The 13,449-nt window shown below is 48.8% G+C and overlaps 1 protein-coding gene across 1 annotated transcript in view; it reads right to left on the bottom strand.

Moving 5' to 3' along the window:
• Nucleotides 1-13,449, bottom strand: part of LOC139054355 (uncharacterized) — an 88,555-nt gene that overhangs the window by 16,017 nt on the left and 59,089 nt on the right. The window contains exon 5 of the mRNA XM_070531232.1: nucleotides 5,573-5,780. Coding sequence (XP_070387333.1) covers nucleotides 5,573-5,780 — 208 coding nt within the window. The remainder of the gene's footprint in view (nucleotides 1-5,572; nucleotides 5,781-13,449) is intronic.

Raw genomic sequence — 13,449 nt, 5'->3', positions numbered from 1 at the left:
AGGTAGTGCCCTTAATAACAGAGCCTTTCAGACGACTGGTAATAGACACGGTAGGGCCTCTTCCAAAAACAAAATCAGGCTACAGGTACTTGTTTACCATGCTGTGTCCGGCTACCAAGTTTCCAGAAGCAATCCCTTTGAAAGAGCTCAGCTCCACCGAAGTAGTAGACGCGCTTTTGACAGTGTTTGCACGAGTTGGGTTTCCAGCCGAAATTCAGGCAGATCAAGGGTCAGTATTCACGAGCGCACTGACTTCCACATTCTTGCAAAAGTGCGGGGTAAAGTTAATACACAGTTCTGTCTATCACCCTCAGTCAAACAGTGTAGAGAGGTGGCATTCGGTGCTTAAGCGAGTTTTGCGTGCGCTCTGTTACGAGCACAAGGAGGACTGGGAGAACTGTCTGCCGGCAACTTTGTTTGCTTTGCGAACGGTTCCACATGAGGCGACAGGGTTCTCACCAGCAGAACTAGTGTATGGGAGGACACTCCGGTCTCCACTGAGAATGTTAAGAGAGATGTGGGAGGAAAGAGGGGAGAGTCCAACCGTGGTTGAATACGTGCTAAATTTACTGGAGCGGCTAAGCGCAACCCAAGAACTAGTCGGAAAGAACATGGCACTAGCTCAAAAGAACGCCAAATTCTATTATGACAAGAATGCGAGGCTTCGTACGTTTAACGCCGGAGACCAGGTAATGATCCTCAAACCTTCAAGAAAGAACAAGCTTGAAGTTCACTGGGACGGGCCCGTTAAAGTGTTGCACAAACTTTCAGATACTAACTATGCTTTGAGAATGCCCGGTCGCAGGAAGGAAGTGAGGATATATCACTGTAATTTGATGAAGCCGTATGTAGAGCGGAGCGGAGTCGTTAACTATACCGTCAAAGAGCCGGATGGCACTAGTACCAAGTTTGACGAATATAGGGCGACCTCCAACTCTGAAATCGGCCTAGAAGAAGTAGTAGAACACTCGGTAAGCTCGCACGCTCTAAAACCCGAGCAGCTAGATGAGCTAAAAGGGGTGTTAGGGGAATATCTCGACAGATTCAGCGATCGGCCGGGTAGAACCGAACTGATAACGCATGAAATTGAGCTGACCTCTGCCGAACCAGTAAGATCAAAACCTTACAGGGTGTCTCCAAGACAGAGAGAGATTATGGAGGCAGAGATACAGCGCATGCTAGAGTTGGGAGTTATTGAGCCCGCTGAGAGTGACTACACGTCACCGCTAATACTCGTAGAAACCCCTAACAAGGACCCTCGTCCGTGTGTTGACTACAGGAAGTTAAATGCGATCACTAGGGATCAGCTGTACCCGATACCCAACATTGAGGAACCAATTGAAAGAGTTAGCGCTGCTAAATACATTTCAACTATAGATCTCGTGCGGGGGTACTGGCAAGTTCCCCTTTCAGAAAGTGCCAGCCGCTATGCCGCATTCATCTCGCCTGTAGGCACTTTTCGCCCTCTCGCACTCAGCTTCGGGCTGAAGAACGCGCCGTTTAGCTTCTCTAAGTTAATGGATATTGTCCTAAAGGACTTGCAGGAGTTCGCTTTACCTTATCTTGATGATGTGGCCATTTTTTCCGACAGCTGGGAACAACACGTATCGCACCTCAAACAGGTGTTCTCACGGTTGAGGGAAGCCGGCTTAACGATGAAAGCGGAAAAGTGTAGGTTTGGTTGTTCGCAGGTTACTTATCTGGGCCATGTTGTCGGTCAGGACATGAGACGGCCGGCTGAGCTGAAAATAACTACGATTGGAGAATTTTCTCAGCCGCGCACGAAAACGGACCTTCGTTCATTTTTGGGACTTGTGGGGTACTATCAACGGTACATTCCGAATTACTCGCAATTGGCAAGTCCATTAACAGATGCCCTCCGAAAGGGAGCACCGAGTAACGTACACTGGGATAAGGACAAGGAGAACGCTTTCCAAAGTTTGAAAACGCTATTGGTTTCTCGCCCTGTGCTTCGCGCGCCAGACTACACAAAGGAATTCATAGTTCAATGCGACGCAAGCGACAGAGGTATGGGCGTGGTACTTAGTCAGGTCGGCGACGATAACGAGGAGCATCCTATCCTCTACGCCAGCCGTAAACTAAATGTAAGAGAGGAAGCCTACAGCGCTTCAGAGAAGGAATGTGCTTGTTTGGTTTGGGCCGCCCAGAAGTTGTCGTGTTACTTGTACGGAGCGAAGTTCATCTTCGAGACCGACCACTGTCCTCTGACGTGGCTCAATCAAATGTCACACAAAAACGGCCGCTTGCTCCGATGGAGCCTCACTCTCCAAGAGTACAACTTCTCCGTTAGATATAAGAAGGGAAAGTTGCATAGCAATGCGGATGGTTTGAGCAGGCTAATTTGAATTCTGCGTTTGAGGGTCCCGCCTAAATTTTAGGGTTACTAGTGTTAACTTTTATTAAGCGAAGAAGATCCCCTCTCATTTAGCAGGATTCCCTCCATGATTGCTGAATTTGTCAGCAGGAATGTGCTTCAGAAATTGGCATAGTGAAATGCAGCATTTTTTTTGTTTCTGCACTTATGTTGTTGTTGTTTTTTTGAAGCCTAGCGAGTCTAAAGTGAGAGCCAATGCACGTCATCTCGGCGCAGAGCCGTGTTGTGGGGTTCATTTTGCAGTTGCCTGTCCTTGTTGGATGTTTTGGGGCGGTGACATCAATGCACAAGTGGTCGCTGCGAGCCAAGACATCAATCCCCCCCTGACCAGCAGCCGTTCTCTACCTGCCTAGCGGTTGTCAGCGCTAGACAGTCGAGATTTTTCGGGCCATGGAGGCGCTGTTAAGAATGACGAGCCGCTAAGCAAGATTGCCACCTTGCCACCCGATTACGACAAGGGGTGCAAGACGCGCATTCCGCTCCCTCTCCGTCACTGCAGCTAGGAGGCGTTCGAAGAAGCGGCCTTTGTGCTGAAAACCCGCTTCCTTCCTCCAGCCCCATCGACATTGTGACGGGATGAGTTCGGTGTGTGGACAATGATTCCAGAGTTCCCCAACGCGGAGCTGATTTGACACGCCTGGACAAGCTGCCGCGGGAACGACGTATTTTTGTGCTTCTCACGGTTCGGAGTGGCACGGAACAACGAGCGACCCTCGATCGGCAACGATAGTTCCCGGAACGGCACCCGCCAACGCCGTCGTCGGGCATCAGAGCGCGGTTGCCTTTGTGTACGTAAACTGTTCTGCAGAGCAGCGGCGCGTTGGTGATGAGTAAACGAACAGTCGCCGCGTCGTAGGACCGGCGGATCGAGTGTATAAAAACTGTGGTTGTGCGCATGCTGGACACATTTCTCTTGAGCAGTCATGTTAGACTGAGTCACTTCTCTCATGCAGTCATGTTGGACTGTTACTCTTTTTCTCAAGCAGTCATGTTAGACTGAGTTAATTTCTGTAAATAAACCCCTTTTCCTCGTTCTCGATAAGAAGCAGTTCTTCACTTCATCAATGATCTCAGCGTAAATAAGTTGGACGACGGCATGGGCCAGCTACCTCCGAATTCATGCCGTACTCCAATCTTGGCAAAGGATCACGGACGATGGGATTGAGCCCCCAATCCTGACAGCCTTGTGAACTCGTCGGCTACAATAAATTGTAACATGTACTGTAAAGCAATTAATTGAAAAGTTAATCAGTGATATTTTTATGCGAAGCATACTAGCCGCACAACCACGCTCTTCCTTGCTCCGCCGCGCGCGGCCGCGTAGCTACCATATGACGTCATAACAGCTGCAAAAGCGGAGGCTCAACTCGTGCGCTCGCTTGCGGCCGCGTAGCTACATAACCGGGTCTCAGCTCGTGCGCTCGCCGGAAGGTGACCATCTGTCACGGTCACGCGCTCGCCGGCGCGTGACCGTGACGTCACGCGCCGGCGCAGCGCCCCTAGCGGGAGGAGCGGGAGTCAGGTGGTGGCTGCGGCCGCGCGCGACCGCGCGAGTTGGGGCCCAGCTTTTCCTCCGGCTGTCGTGACGTCACGTCACTTGGTTAAATGGTGGCTGCCCGGCCGCGCCCAAGGGCTGAACTGAGTGATTGCAATATGCAACGCATAACAACTAAAATAAAGGCTAGTATCATCCTGGGCTTAACCTTAGCTAAGCCACAGCCATTTTTTGTTACTTAGCCGCTTATGCATTTTGTTTTCTCGTAGAAGTATAATGTCCGCCTCATCGAGTAATTTAGTTCAATGGTTAGAATTGTGCTATCTGCCACAGGCGATTTTTAAAGATTTAGTGCAGTTAAAAAAAAGAACATCTGGTATACATGTACACTAGAGAGAGAGAGAGATGTTAACGTATACATCCTAGCAAACTTGCAGCATGGATGCCTTCGCAGTCTTTCTTGGCTACATTGTACCATAATAAAGTGAGGCTGAAGAAAAGTGCTCTGAGATAAGGGTCCACGCCAGTGGAGGTGCCGAGACCATGACTGGACGCATAAACTTCAGTGACAGGAATTCGCAACTGTCTGCGGGTCTAGTTCCATTCGCAAAGTAGCCCGCAGGCAATTGCAACGCAAATACCTATCAGGTGTCCCAGCTGACGTTAGCCAGGCTGTTCAACAACAAAAAAATTATTTAAAAAACACGGTGCAAGATACGATCGTAAGACAAACGGTGTCCGGTTTCCAGACCTCTGACGACCGGACACCGTAGCTTTCATAATTCCATTTGGCACTGCGTTTGCAAAATATTTTTCTCATTTTTTTTTTAGTTGAACGCCTTGGCTAACGTTAGCTGGGACAAACGGTATACTGTATAGGAAGCGTTTCAGCACACATATTACGTGCCTAGCACACATTTGGCAAGTCGAATAAAAACCCTTCTGCAAGAATCTTACAGTAGAAGGAGAACATTTTGGGTGGAAGCAGGTTTTCCTAGACAGGCAGCATTTTTTGCACTCCAAGTAGTGCAGGAATCAGGACATGCGCGCGCAGGCCTAGTGTAAAGCCTATATATATGAACCCATGTGGCTTTTCTGTTAAAGAGATTAAAAACTGGATGCATCACAAAAGGCCTAGTGTTCGTTACAGGAAATAACAGGCGTTCATTGGGAATGTCTTGTTAGATTATGTTATCTAGAGTCATAACACTCCTGTCTGTTTTTTATTTTAAATTCTTTCTTTGATTATTTGCTGAGCGTTCACATATTCCTAAAAAGGCCTAACAACGCAATCCCAGTGTATTAACTATATTGTATAGTGTTGATAACTGAACATTGAACCACAGGTAAACACACTGTCTGGCACACACCACAAACAGCACGGAGCAAGCTCCATAACGCAGCGGATCCGCGAGACACAGGAGTGATGACATCTATAGCCCCGCACTGCGAGGCACCGATTGGACCAGTCGATGTGCAATGCACAAATAGAGGGTTACATGGCTACGTTCGTGAATTCGATTTGTTTTCACTTACATTCCTGTTCGTGCGCATCAAAGTATTCTTAAAGAACATCCTCATGGCGGTAAATTCATCCTGGCCCTCGCAAGTGTTGCGTTGCGGTATACATAAGGCAAGAGTGACGCTGGTCATGTGGCCCAATTCGTTGCACGTGCACGTACCTGGCCTGAGGTGGGGCGTTGTGGCCCTGGTGACCAACTTCTCCGCGGCGCGGCGCCCGAGCTCGGGCACGTCCATGACACAGCTGATGCGCATGACGCCCTTGACGAAGTGTTGGTCGCGTGCCCGCAGCGCCAGCTGCTGCCGCCGGTCCTCGAGGTTTCCCACCCGCACCAGCTCGACACGCTGCTCCGTCTCCTCCTCGTCTGGCTGCAAGGCAGGCGTACAGCCTCAGTCACACATGCATAAGCGTCACGAGAAAACCGAGACATGTAGCGTGCCCACCAAGCGTTCCAACACTCGAGACTGGAGCTTCGAAGGCCCAGAATTAAAGCATGCACAGTGAACCGGATGCCGTACATTCCTTTCTATTTTTACACACTAATACTGTGCGTCTTACGAATAAATAACAGTAGTGACAAAGCAGTATGACAAAGTTCAGAGGGAAAGCTATGTAGGTCATGGCTCCACTGCAGATTGATCCACACTCCTCGCTGACAGAGGCGATGCTGGGGCGTCGAGGAGTTCAAACTGGCAACACTTTTGTAGCACACAACAACCATATGTCAAATTGATTGACGTAAGTTTTAATTCACATCGCGTGCAATCGTGTGCATGTGGTGTTGATTTTTCTTTTTGTCTTTTTCTTTGGATAGGGGGAGGGGGACGTAGTGGCGTCCATGTGGGTCTGGATACAGGGAACTAAACAGCACTCCATGGTTCTCGATCGCAGCGAACGCTGCCGTTTTCCCTCCCTTTACCTGGCTGTGGGTGCTAGTAGTTTGGTTTTGTGATTTTTAAGTCAAAGGTCACCGCAGCTAGCTCTGCTTGAACCAAGAGCTCGGCCCGTCTGTTCGAATACCTTGAGAGGAAAGGGGACGAGACTATGTCTCGTCCCCAGCCCGTTTGTAATAAACCTTTCCAACAAGAGCTCCCTGTGGCGTTGACATAATACTCTCTGCACTGTTGTGAACACGCGGGAGCCCTCCTCGAAAGCACTGCATTGCGAAAGCACTGCGAAAGCACAAGAGTTCACAGAGGATCTACCCTGCCTAGAAGGCGCACGGATGCCTAGCGGCATTTGAGAACAAAAGCTGCTGACAAACCCATTTCACACCAATTTGGTAGTTGGAGGACCGAATTAAACGCAGTAAGCACGGCGTAGTTTTACACGATAACGGATAATAATAATGTACGTCGCTCTTTGAGATCGACGAAACCCTATATCTCACATGCGCTGAAACATGGATAATTGGAGCTCCAGAGTCGTGTGCGCGGAAGCCCATTACTCACACGGACATTTTCGCGACATTCATCGTTAGCGGCGGGTGTCATGCGGAGGGGTGCACACGGAACGTAGCTGCGTCGGGGTGCCGCTCAGTCGCTTGCATGTTAGAGAGACCATGTGAGAGATTTTGTGAGGACGGGCATTGTGTTTTGCGCGAACTGCGTAAACACTGTTCGTGCACTTCAATGTCACGAGCAACTTTGCCTTATTGATGAATCCCTAGAGAGCGAGTCAAGTCACCTTGAAAACAAAAATTTTTTATTCTGACCGCAACGGATCATTATTGCGGCACATATGTACACTGGGTGGCCAAGTGCTCATCAGCAACCGCATTGCACATCGACCGGCATCATCCCGAGAGAGACCTGATGCATTTTTGCACGGTTTGTTTCTTGGTTTCAAATGCTGTAAAGCATTTGTAACGCGCTATAAGCCTCACCGTATCTTGGTTTCAATTGCACTTGCACTGGTTCCACAGACGAACTTAGATTTGAAGCAATTTTTGGAGCAGCAGAATGTTAATTTTGGAGCAGTTTGAAGCATCTAAATACAAATTTCTGAGCACTTTGGATCAAGAAATGCTACAGAAATTCTGAGGATCGCCTATAATGCTTAAGCATTCCTTGGCTCTGCTGTTCCTTTGCTTTTATTTATTACTTATGTTGCCATCTTATGCATGTCTACCCATCACTTTTTCCAGAGCCAAAGAATTCTTATGCATTAGTACACAATTCTAAGAATTTCTGTAGCATTTTTGTTGCTTATGTATATCCTGCTCAGACCATATCATAACGTTCCAAGCACGATCCCATTCTATACAATCACGGGGATTACAATTGGCATTTCGCGCGATTTCGCGTGACTGGCACCGGGCACGTCGACGGATAATAGCGTTCCTGGCGCAGTGCCGAGAATACCGTTGCTCGTAGATGCCGACGCGTTTGACGCTATATAGTGACGCGAAATCTCGCGAAAGTGAACTTATCCCCGAAAGTGGTCATCCCGAGAATATGGCGTGCTTTCTATTGCGACAGCAGTTATATGGACACTCCAGGCGCATTGCTGCCGTCGCCGTGAAGTTCCGTATGAAGTCCACGGGCGATACAACATCGTCGCCGCGCGCCGTACGTGCGAGTGAAGGCGTGCGAGGGTGAGCCAACGATGGCGGCTCAGTTAAATCCATCGCCTCCTACATAGCTCAAGGCCTGTGCACTTCCACCCGTGAAGTCATGCTACCTTGCTCGAAGCTGCCACAGAATCTAATGGGGACAGTCCCGAGTAAGCCGCGGTCATTCTGACGTCACCGCTTTTGTCACGCCGGGGTTGGCAATGGAAATTTCGGTCCAAGAAGCATGATCTCGTAAAGCAGAGTGCATGAACAGGCCTAAGCTATATAGGAGGCACCGCTGCTCGATCTCGCGCGCAAGGGAGGAAAGCGGGGAGGAAGGGGGCGGCTTCCATCGTGCGCAAGGCACCGGGGTGCGGGGGGGGGGGGGAGGGGCATGTCTGCTTATGCACGCGTGACACCATGCTTGTTAATTTAATTAGTAAGCGAATGTTTACAAGTTTATACGGCCGATAAAACTATATTATCCTTACTTCGTATAGCTGTCTACTAATTTGCTATTGCAATCGATGCTTCGAGCTCTCGGGCGAAACTGCGACTTTTTAACCACTCGTGGAATAAACTCCCTTGTTTCCTGGCGAACTTAGATATTTTGGACTCGCCCAGGTGCACGCTGACGACGAAATGCACGCGGAGCGCGCGTGGCAGCATGTCGAGCACAGGGAATCGCCGCCTCCGACTACTATAAACATCACGCGCTTTCCCCCAAAGAGTATTCGCTATTTATCTGCGCATCAGAATTGCTTTACTTCAATTATTCGCAATACTGCTAACACCCACAGGGAGAACTCGGCAGAGTAGAATAAACCTAAAAGCTAAAGCGTTGCGTCTTTGACGCTACTTGCCGTTGCTGACCGCTTTATACAGAGCTGGCTGAGGGCTCTTGACAAGCTGCCTCTATATATGAAGAGCAGCTTTCACCCACAGCCTCTTCCACCACTGTGATGGATACTGTTATGTTTGTGCCTTGGGATTTGCCTGACGGGAGGCCAGTGCTGTGGTGTGTCGACCGTGGAGGCAGCATTCATCCCCACATGGTGCCCGCTTCGGGTACATGACGACTAAGTGCACGGCTTGGGTGTCCTCGCGGCTGCACGGCGTCAACGACGGAAGCGGCCGCCGGCTCACCTACTGCTATTCGGCCCCTCCTCGTGCAGACAGCAATGCACCCCACCCCCTCCTTTCTGCGGCGGCGCCCAGGGGCAACCCTTTTACCGACCACCCAAGGACTATGTTTCGACACCTTGCCTTGCAGATTGTTCCCTTTGTCGTATGCCGGGCCATTGAACTTGCCCGGCGCACCATACCGACCGACCGCCAGATTGGCCTGACGGCGCAGCACGGTGCCCGGAGGCGCCGGCCACTGAAGGCGGCGTTGGGACCACGGAGGCTGCCCGGACCCTCTCTCTCTCGAAATTGTTCGTCCTTAGGGACTATCTGGGGAATCTGGGGACGGGGAGGTGTTATTTAAGCAGCTTGGAGCTGCTCGGTTGGTCTCTCGACCACGCCAACTTGTACATACTGTACAAAGAATTCTTCGCCGAGAAAGCTCTCCTCGTCTCTGACTCTGCGTGAAGTGGGGTCAAGACCTCCTGCCTGCCACGCATACCTCGGCACACGCAACAATACAACAACAACAACACAAGAATGCAAGAGAAACAATAAAAAAAGATTAGAGATCACATTGTAACCTTAGTCACGTTGACACGCGAGTCAACCTTTAAATTTTGCTCTTCCAACAGATCTCTGAAACAGTTCCATATGTCGTCCTCCGTGACCACGCATGCGCTTGGCGATCCTTCCAGTGTATCACTGTCATATCATTTTAAGAAGAAGGAAGAATACATAATTACTTATGTGGTAAAAAGGGACTATAACCTAGAAAGAGTGCCGGCACTGGTAGCGTAGCCATGAGGCAAATTCAGTGTATTCTGATAATCTGCTATTCAATTTTCATTTGACTATACTTTAAACATAAAGACATGCGATTTCATTCTCTTCGGACATGCTTTTTAAACGAGCTCGGGTAATCAATTGGGAAACAGTCAATTGCGACCATATATACTGAAAATAAATCTGGTAATCTTCTTTCTTGGAGAAGGAGGGGGGGGGGGGGGGCGTCTCTTCATGTTATTAAGATTGAAAACAGCAAACGGGCCCCAAATACCTGCTCTCAGGTGGAGCGTGCGGTACACGACGCTTGGCTAAGCTCGTCCGCCAGTCACTAAAATCTGACGATGTCTGTGGAAACGAAAGTAGCACAGCAGGCAGAGCCCTCATGTTTAAGAATTTTAGAATTATTTCGGTCTCGATCAGTCGTCTTATTTTCTTGCTTCGTTGGGTGCAAATGGGCGGGAGAGGCTGAGGTGTGGAGTCAGGCAAAACTCGCGCCTTTTATACATGCTCAACGGCATCTCATGCAGGCTTCAGTCAAGCGCAGCAGCACCGTAGCTGAGCCGGTCTACCAACGGTATAGGCTATTTTAACTATGACACGTTGGACTTCAGTGTACTACTGCCGAACGTTTCCAGCATACAGCGACGAAGGTAGCATCCCATTCTCGCCACCGGGCATATTGGTCTCCATGTAAGAATTCCGTGTGATCTAGCGAAGTAGTATAGTTTTCGAGAAATAACCAGGTTGTGGATATGGTAATGTAATTACGGATGTGTCGTGTGTGGGGTCTATCATGTGCACCAGACGGCTATAGCATATGCGACATCGTAAGGTGTACACACCCTCGTAATTGTAAATGAGTAGAATAAAAAAAGATTACTCGCCATCCCGGCCTTGCGAAAGTGGATGTCCAACGAAACTGTTCAAAACCACCACTATAAATAACTGCTGATGGAGATATGTAATGCTTTATTGCTTTAGAGCAGTGGTAGTAAAGATAATTTAGAGTAGTGGTAGTACATAATAAGAGTAATGGTAATTTTGACAGCACACCGCCGCTGGTCGTGTTGCCGTTTCCTTTTCCCTTTGACGCACCTCGTATTCACGCTGCTCCTCGGGAGTCCTAAATATACGTTGCCTACCTATAGCGGTGCTGCAACGACAATGAAATCAATTGGTAGGGTGCTTCTTTTATATACGAAAGACTAGTGACGTCACTCCCCCACGTCGCAAGTTGCCGTCGCCACGGCAGCTTGCGCAACTGCAATCTTTAGCGGGAAAGGTATGCGGGTAGCGCTACGTGCTTCGCATAGTTGTCAGGAGCGCCTTATCAATTATATGTGGTTCGGGTGCTTCTTTTGGGCTTGTTCTTTACTGAAACGAATGGTGTTATGTATGTTGTATACGGTTCCAAAGAATGTATGTAATTTTCGCTTCACTTTGCTGAGTGTTTGAAGCTTGCCTCATCTCCACTGCAGATTAACCCGGTATTGCACTACATCTGGGATCGGCCCACATTTTTGCCCACGGACGCGGACACGAAAACTGCCGACCAACAAGAGGCTAACAGCTTCGCTGTAAAATTGTATTGTAGGCATATAAAGCTAGGTGACTGCTTCTCAACACTATGGGTCATTTTATCCGCCCCACATAGCTAAATTGTTTTTAACTCCCGAGTTATCTCCAAATTCACCGATCTGCACCTTCCACATTGCAAGGGAAAGATTAGTTCTGCCTTATGCTTGATTTTGCCGAATTCAGCGCGCTAATCTCGTATATATTTGTGTAAGCCGACGTAACGCAGCGGCGCGATGAAACGCTGCAACCTAGACTGGCGGTATGGTGTACCCGGTTATGGCGGTATGGTGTACCCGGTACCCGGGATCTTTCGACGGAGGCTGTGAGAGCCCTGCACGGCAGTGGTATCACGGCTCTTGTCAATAATTCCGGGCAAGCCTCAAACTGACAGGTGCAGTGGCGTCTTACTTCAAGGTTCCCCTGTACATAACGAAACCTCAACGTGCATGTCGTATCTATTTCGCCTTGTTCCGTTTCTACTTTTTTTATCTCTCTCATCTCTATTTTCAGGAAAGCAGCCGTCGGCTGTAAAACCAGCAGAGAATAAAAGTGCACCAACCATACGTTCGGGGCTCGAATGTCGGCTCTAGCATTTGCTGGCCTGGAAGGAAAAGGCCGGGAGGTTCTCCGGCGATCGTGTTTCCCCATTACGAGATTGCGTCGTGAAGCGCGAGTCACTCAAACGTTCTGGCAGTCGCGCACGAAAGAGCCCCCCTTTCAGGGAGAAATCCCTTCGCTGAAAATCGATCAGATGGATAAGCGCGGGATCAAGTGTAGCAACGTTGGCTGCCATCAGCACTCCACAGCGCAGACCCGCACTGGTTTAGCCCGGGCTCGCACACGCCTGTTGCATGCCCACAGGCCGCGGCAGCTCGTTGTTGGCTATGGCGTTCTACATATATGAGCACGAGGTCGCGGGTTCGAGTCATGACCACTGACGTACTCCTGAGGAGCATGCAGCTTTCGATCAGCAACGCCGCGAGCGGAACCGGGAACAAGCCCGTGCCGATGCTGCAGCCTGGGCACAAGAACAGGCTCGTGCAGCCGAGCGCAAGCAGCAACTGCGTACCGAGGATCCGGCAGCCTACCAAGCCGTTTAATGAGCCGCCGGAATTCGCCCAGTGATAAACATCAGGGCCGCACGTTTCAGCTTCACTGGTTAACCATCTGTACGGAGTGCGTGGGCGGTGATTTTTCACTGCAGTACGCAATTCTCATACATGCCAGCAGACGAAATAGGGATGGCCGAATAACTTTTTTATTCGATTAACGATTAATCATTCATCTTTTTACCCTTTAATCGATTAATAGCTTTCGACGCAGGGTTTTTTATCGGTCAAATGATCAATCGAAATTTTTGCCGGGCAATTTGAAACATAGTTATCTACGTTTGTAGGACCCTAATTTAATGTTTGAAAGGTGCAAGCAAGTTTGAAACGCAAGTGTATAAACGTTTGTTAAAGTATAATCTTTAAATTGTTAAAGACTATAATGTAGTTGGAACTAGCGGATTTTGAAAAGATAAACAATATATGTTATAAAGTGGCACTTAGAGCAGACTTAAATAAGATACGTCGCACTAGCGAATCCCTGTACAGTGCAGTTAAACAATAAGTAAGAAAAACGGCAAAAGTGAAAAGTGAAGTCCAACTGAAGTATGAAAGAAACTGCAATAGAGGAAAAGAAAATTATTGGTTTATAATTTTGAACCACATGCTCTTTTCTACAGAGCGAAGGAATGTCAATCCTCGTGCTCCGCCATTCTAGTGCGATTTCATCATTTTCGCGCCATGGACTCCTGTCAAACTCTCGGAAACGCTTAATCGAACAGGTCTAACCGATAAGTCGATTAAATGAAAGCTGGACATCGATGGAGATTAATTGTGTTTAACATTTAACACATTGATAAATTAATCATTAATCGATATTACCAACTCTAAGGCGAAAGGTTCTCAAGAATACGCGGAATATTGGGCCTTCATTCAAGTAAT

Source organism: Dermacentor albipictus, chromosome 1, assembly GCF_038994185.2.
Source record: "Dermacentor albipictus isolate Rhodes 1998 colony chromosome 1, USDA_Dalb.pri_finalv2, whole genome shotgun sequence".
Taxonomy (NCBI): Eukaryota; Metazoa; Arthropoda; class Arachnida; order Ixodida; family Ixodidae; genus Dermacentor; species Dermacentor albipictus.
The sequence above is the reverse complement of the archived record's forward strand: the minus strand, read 5'-3'. Positions and strand labels throughout refer to the sequence as shown.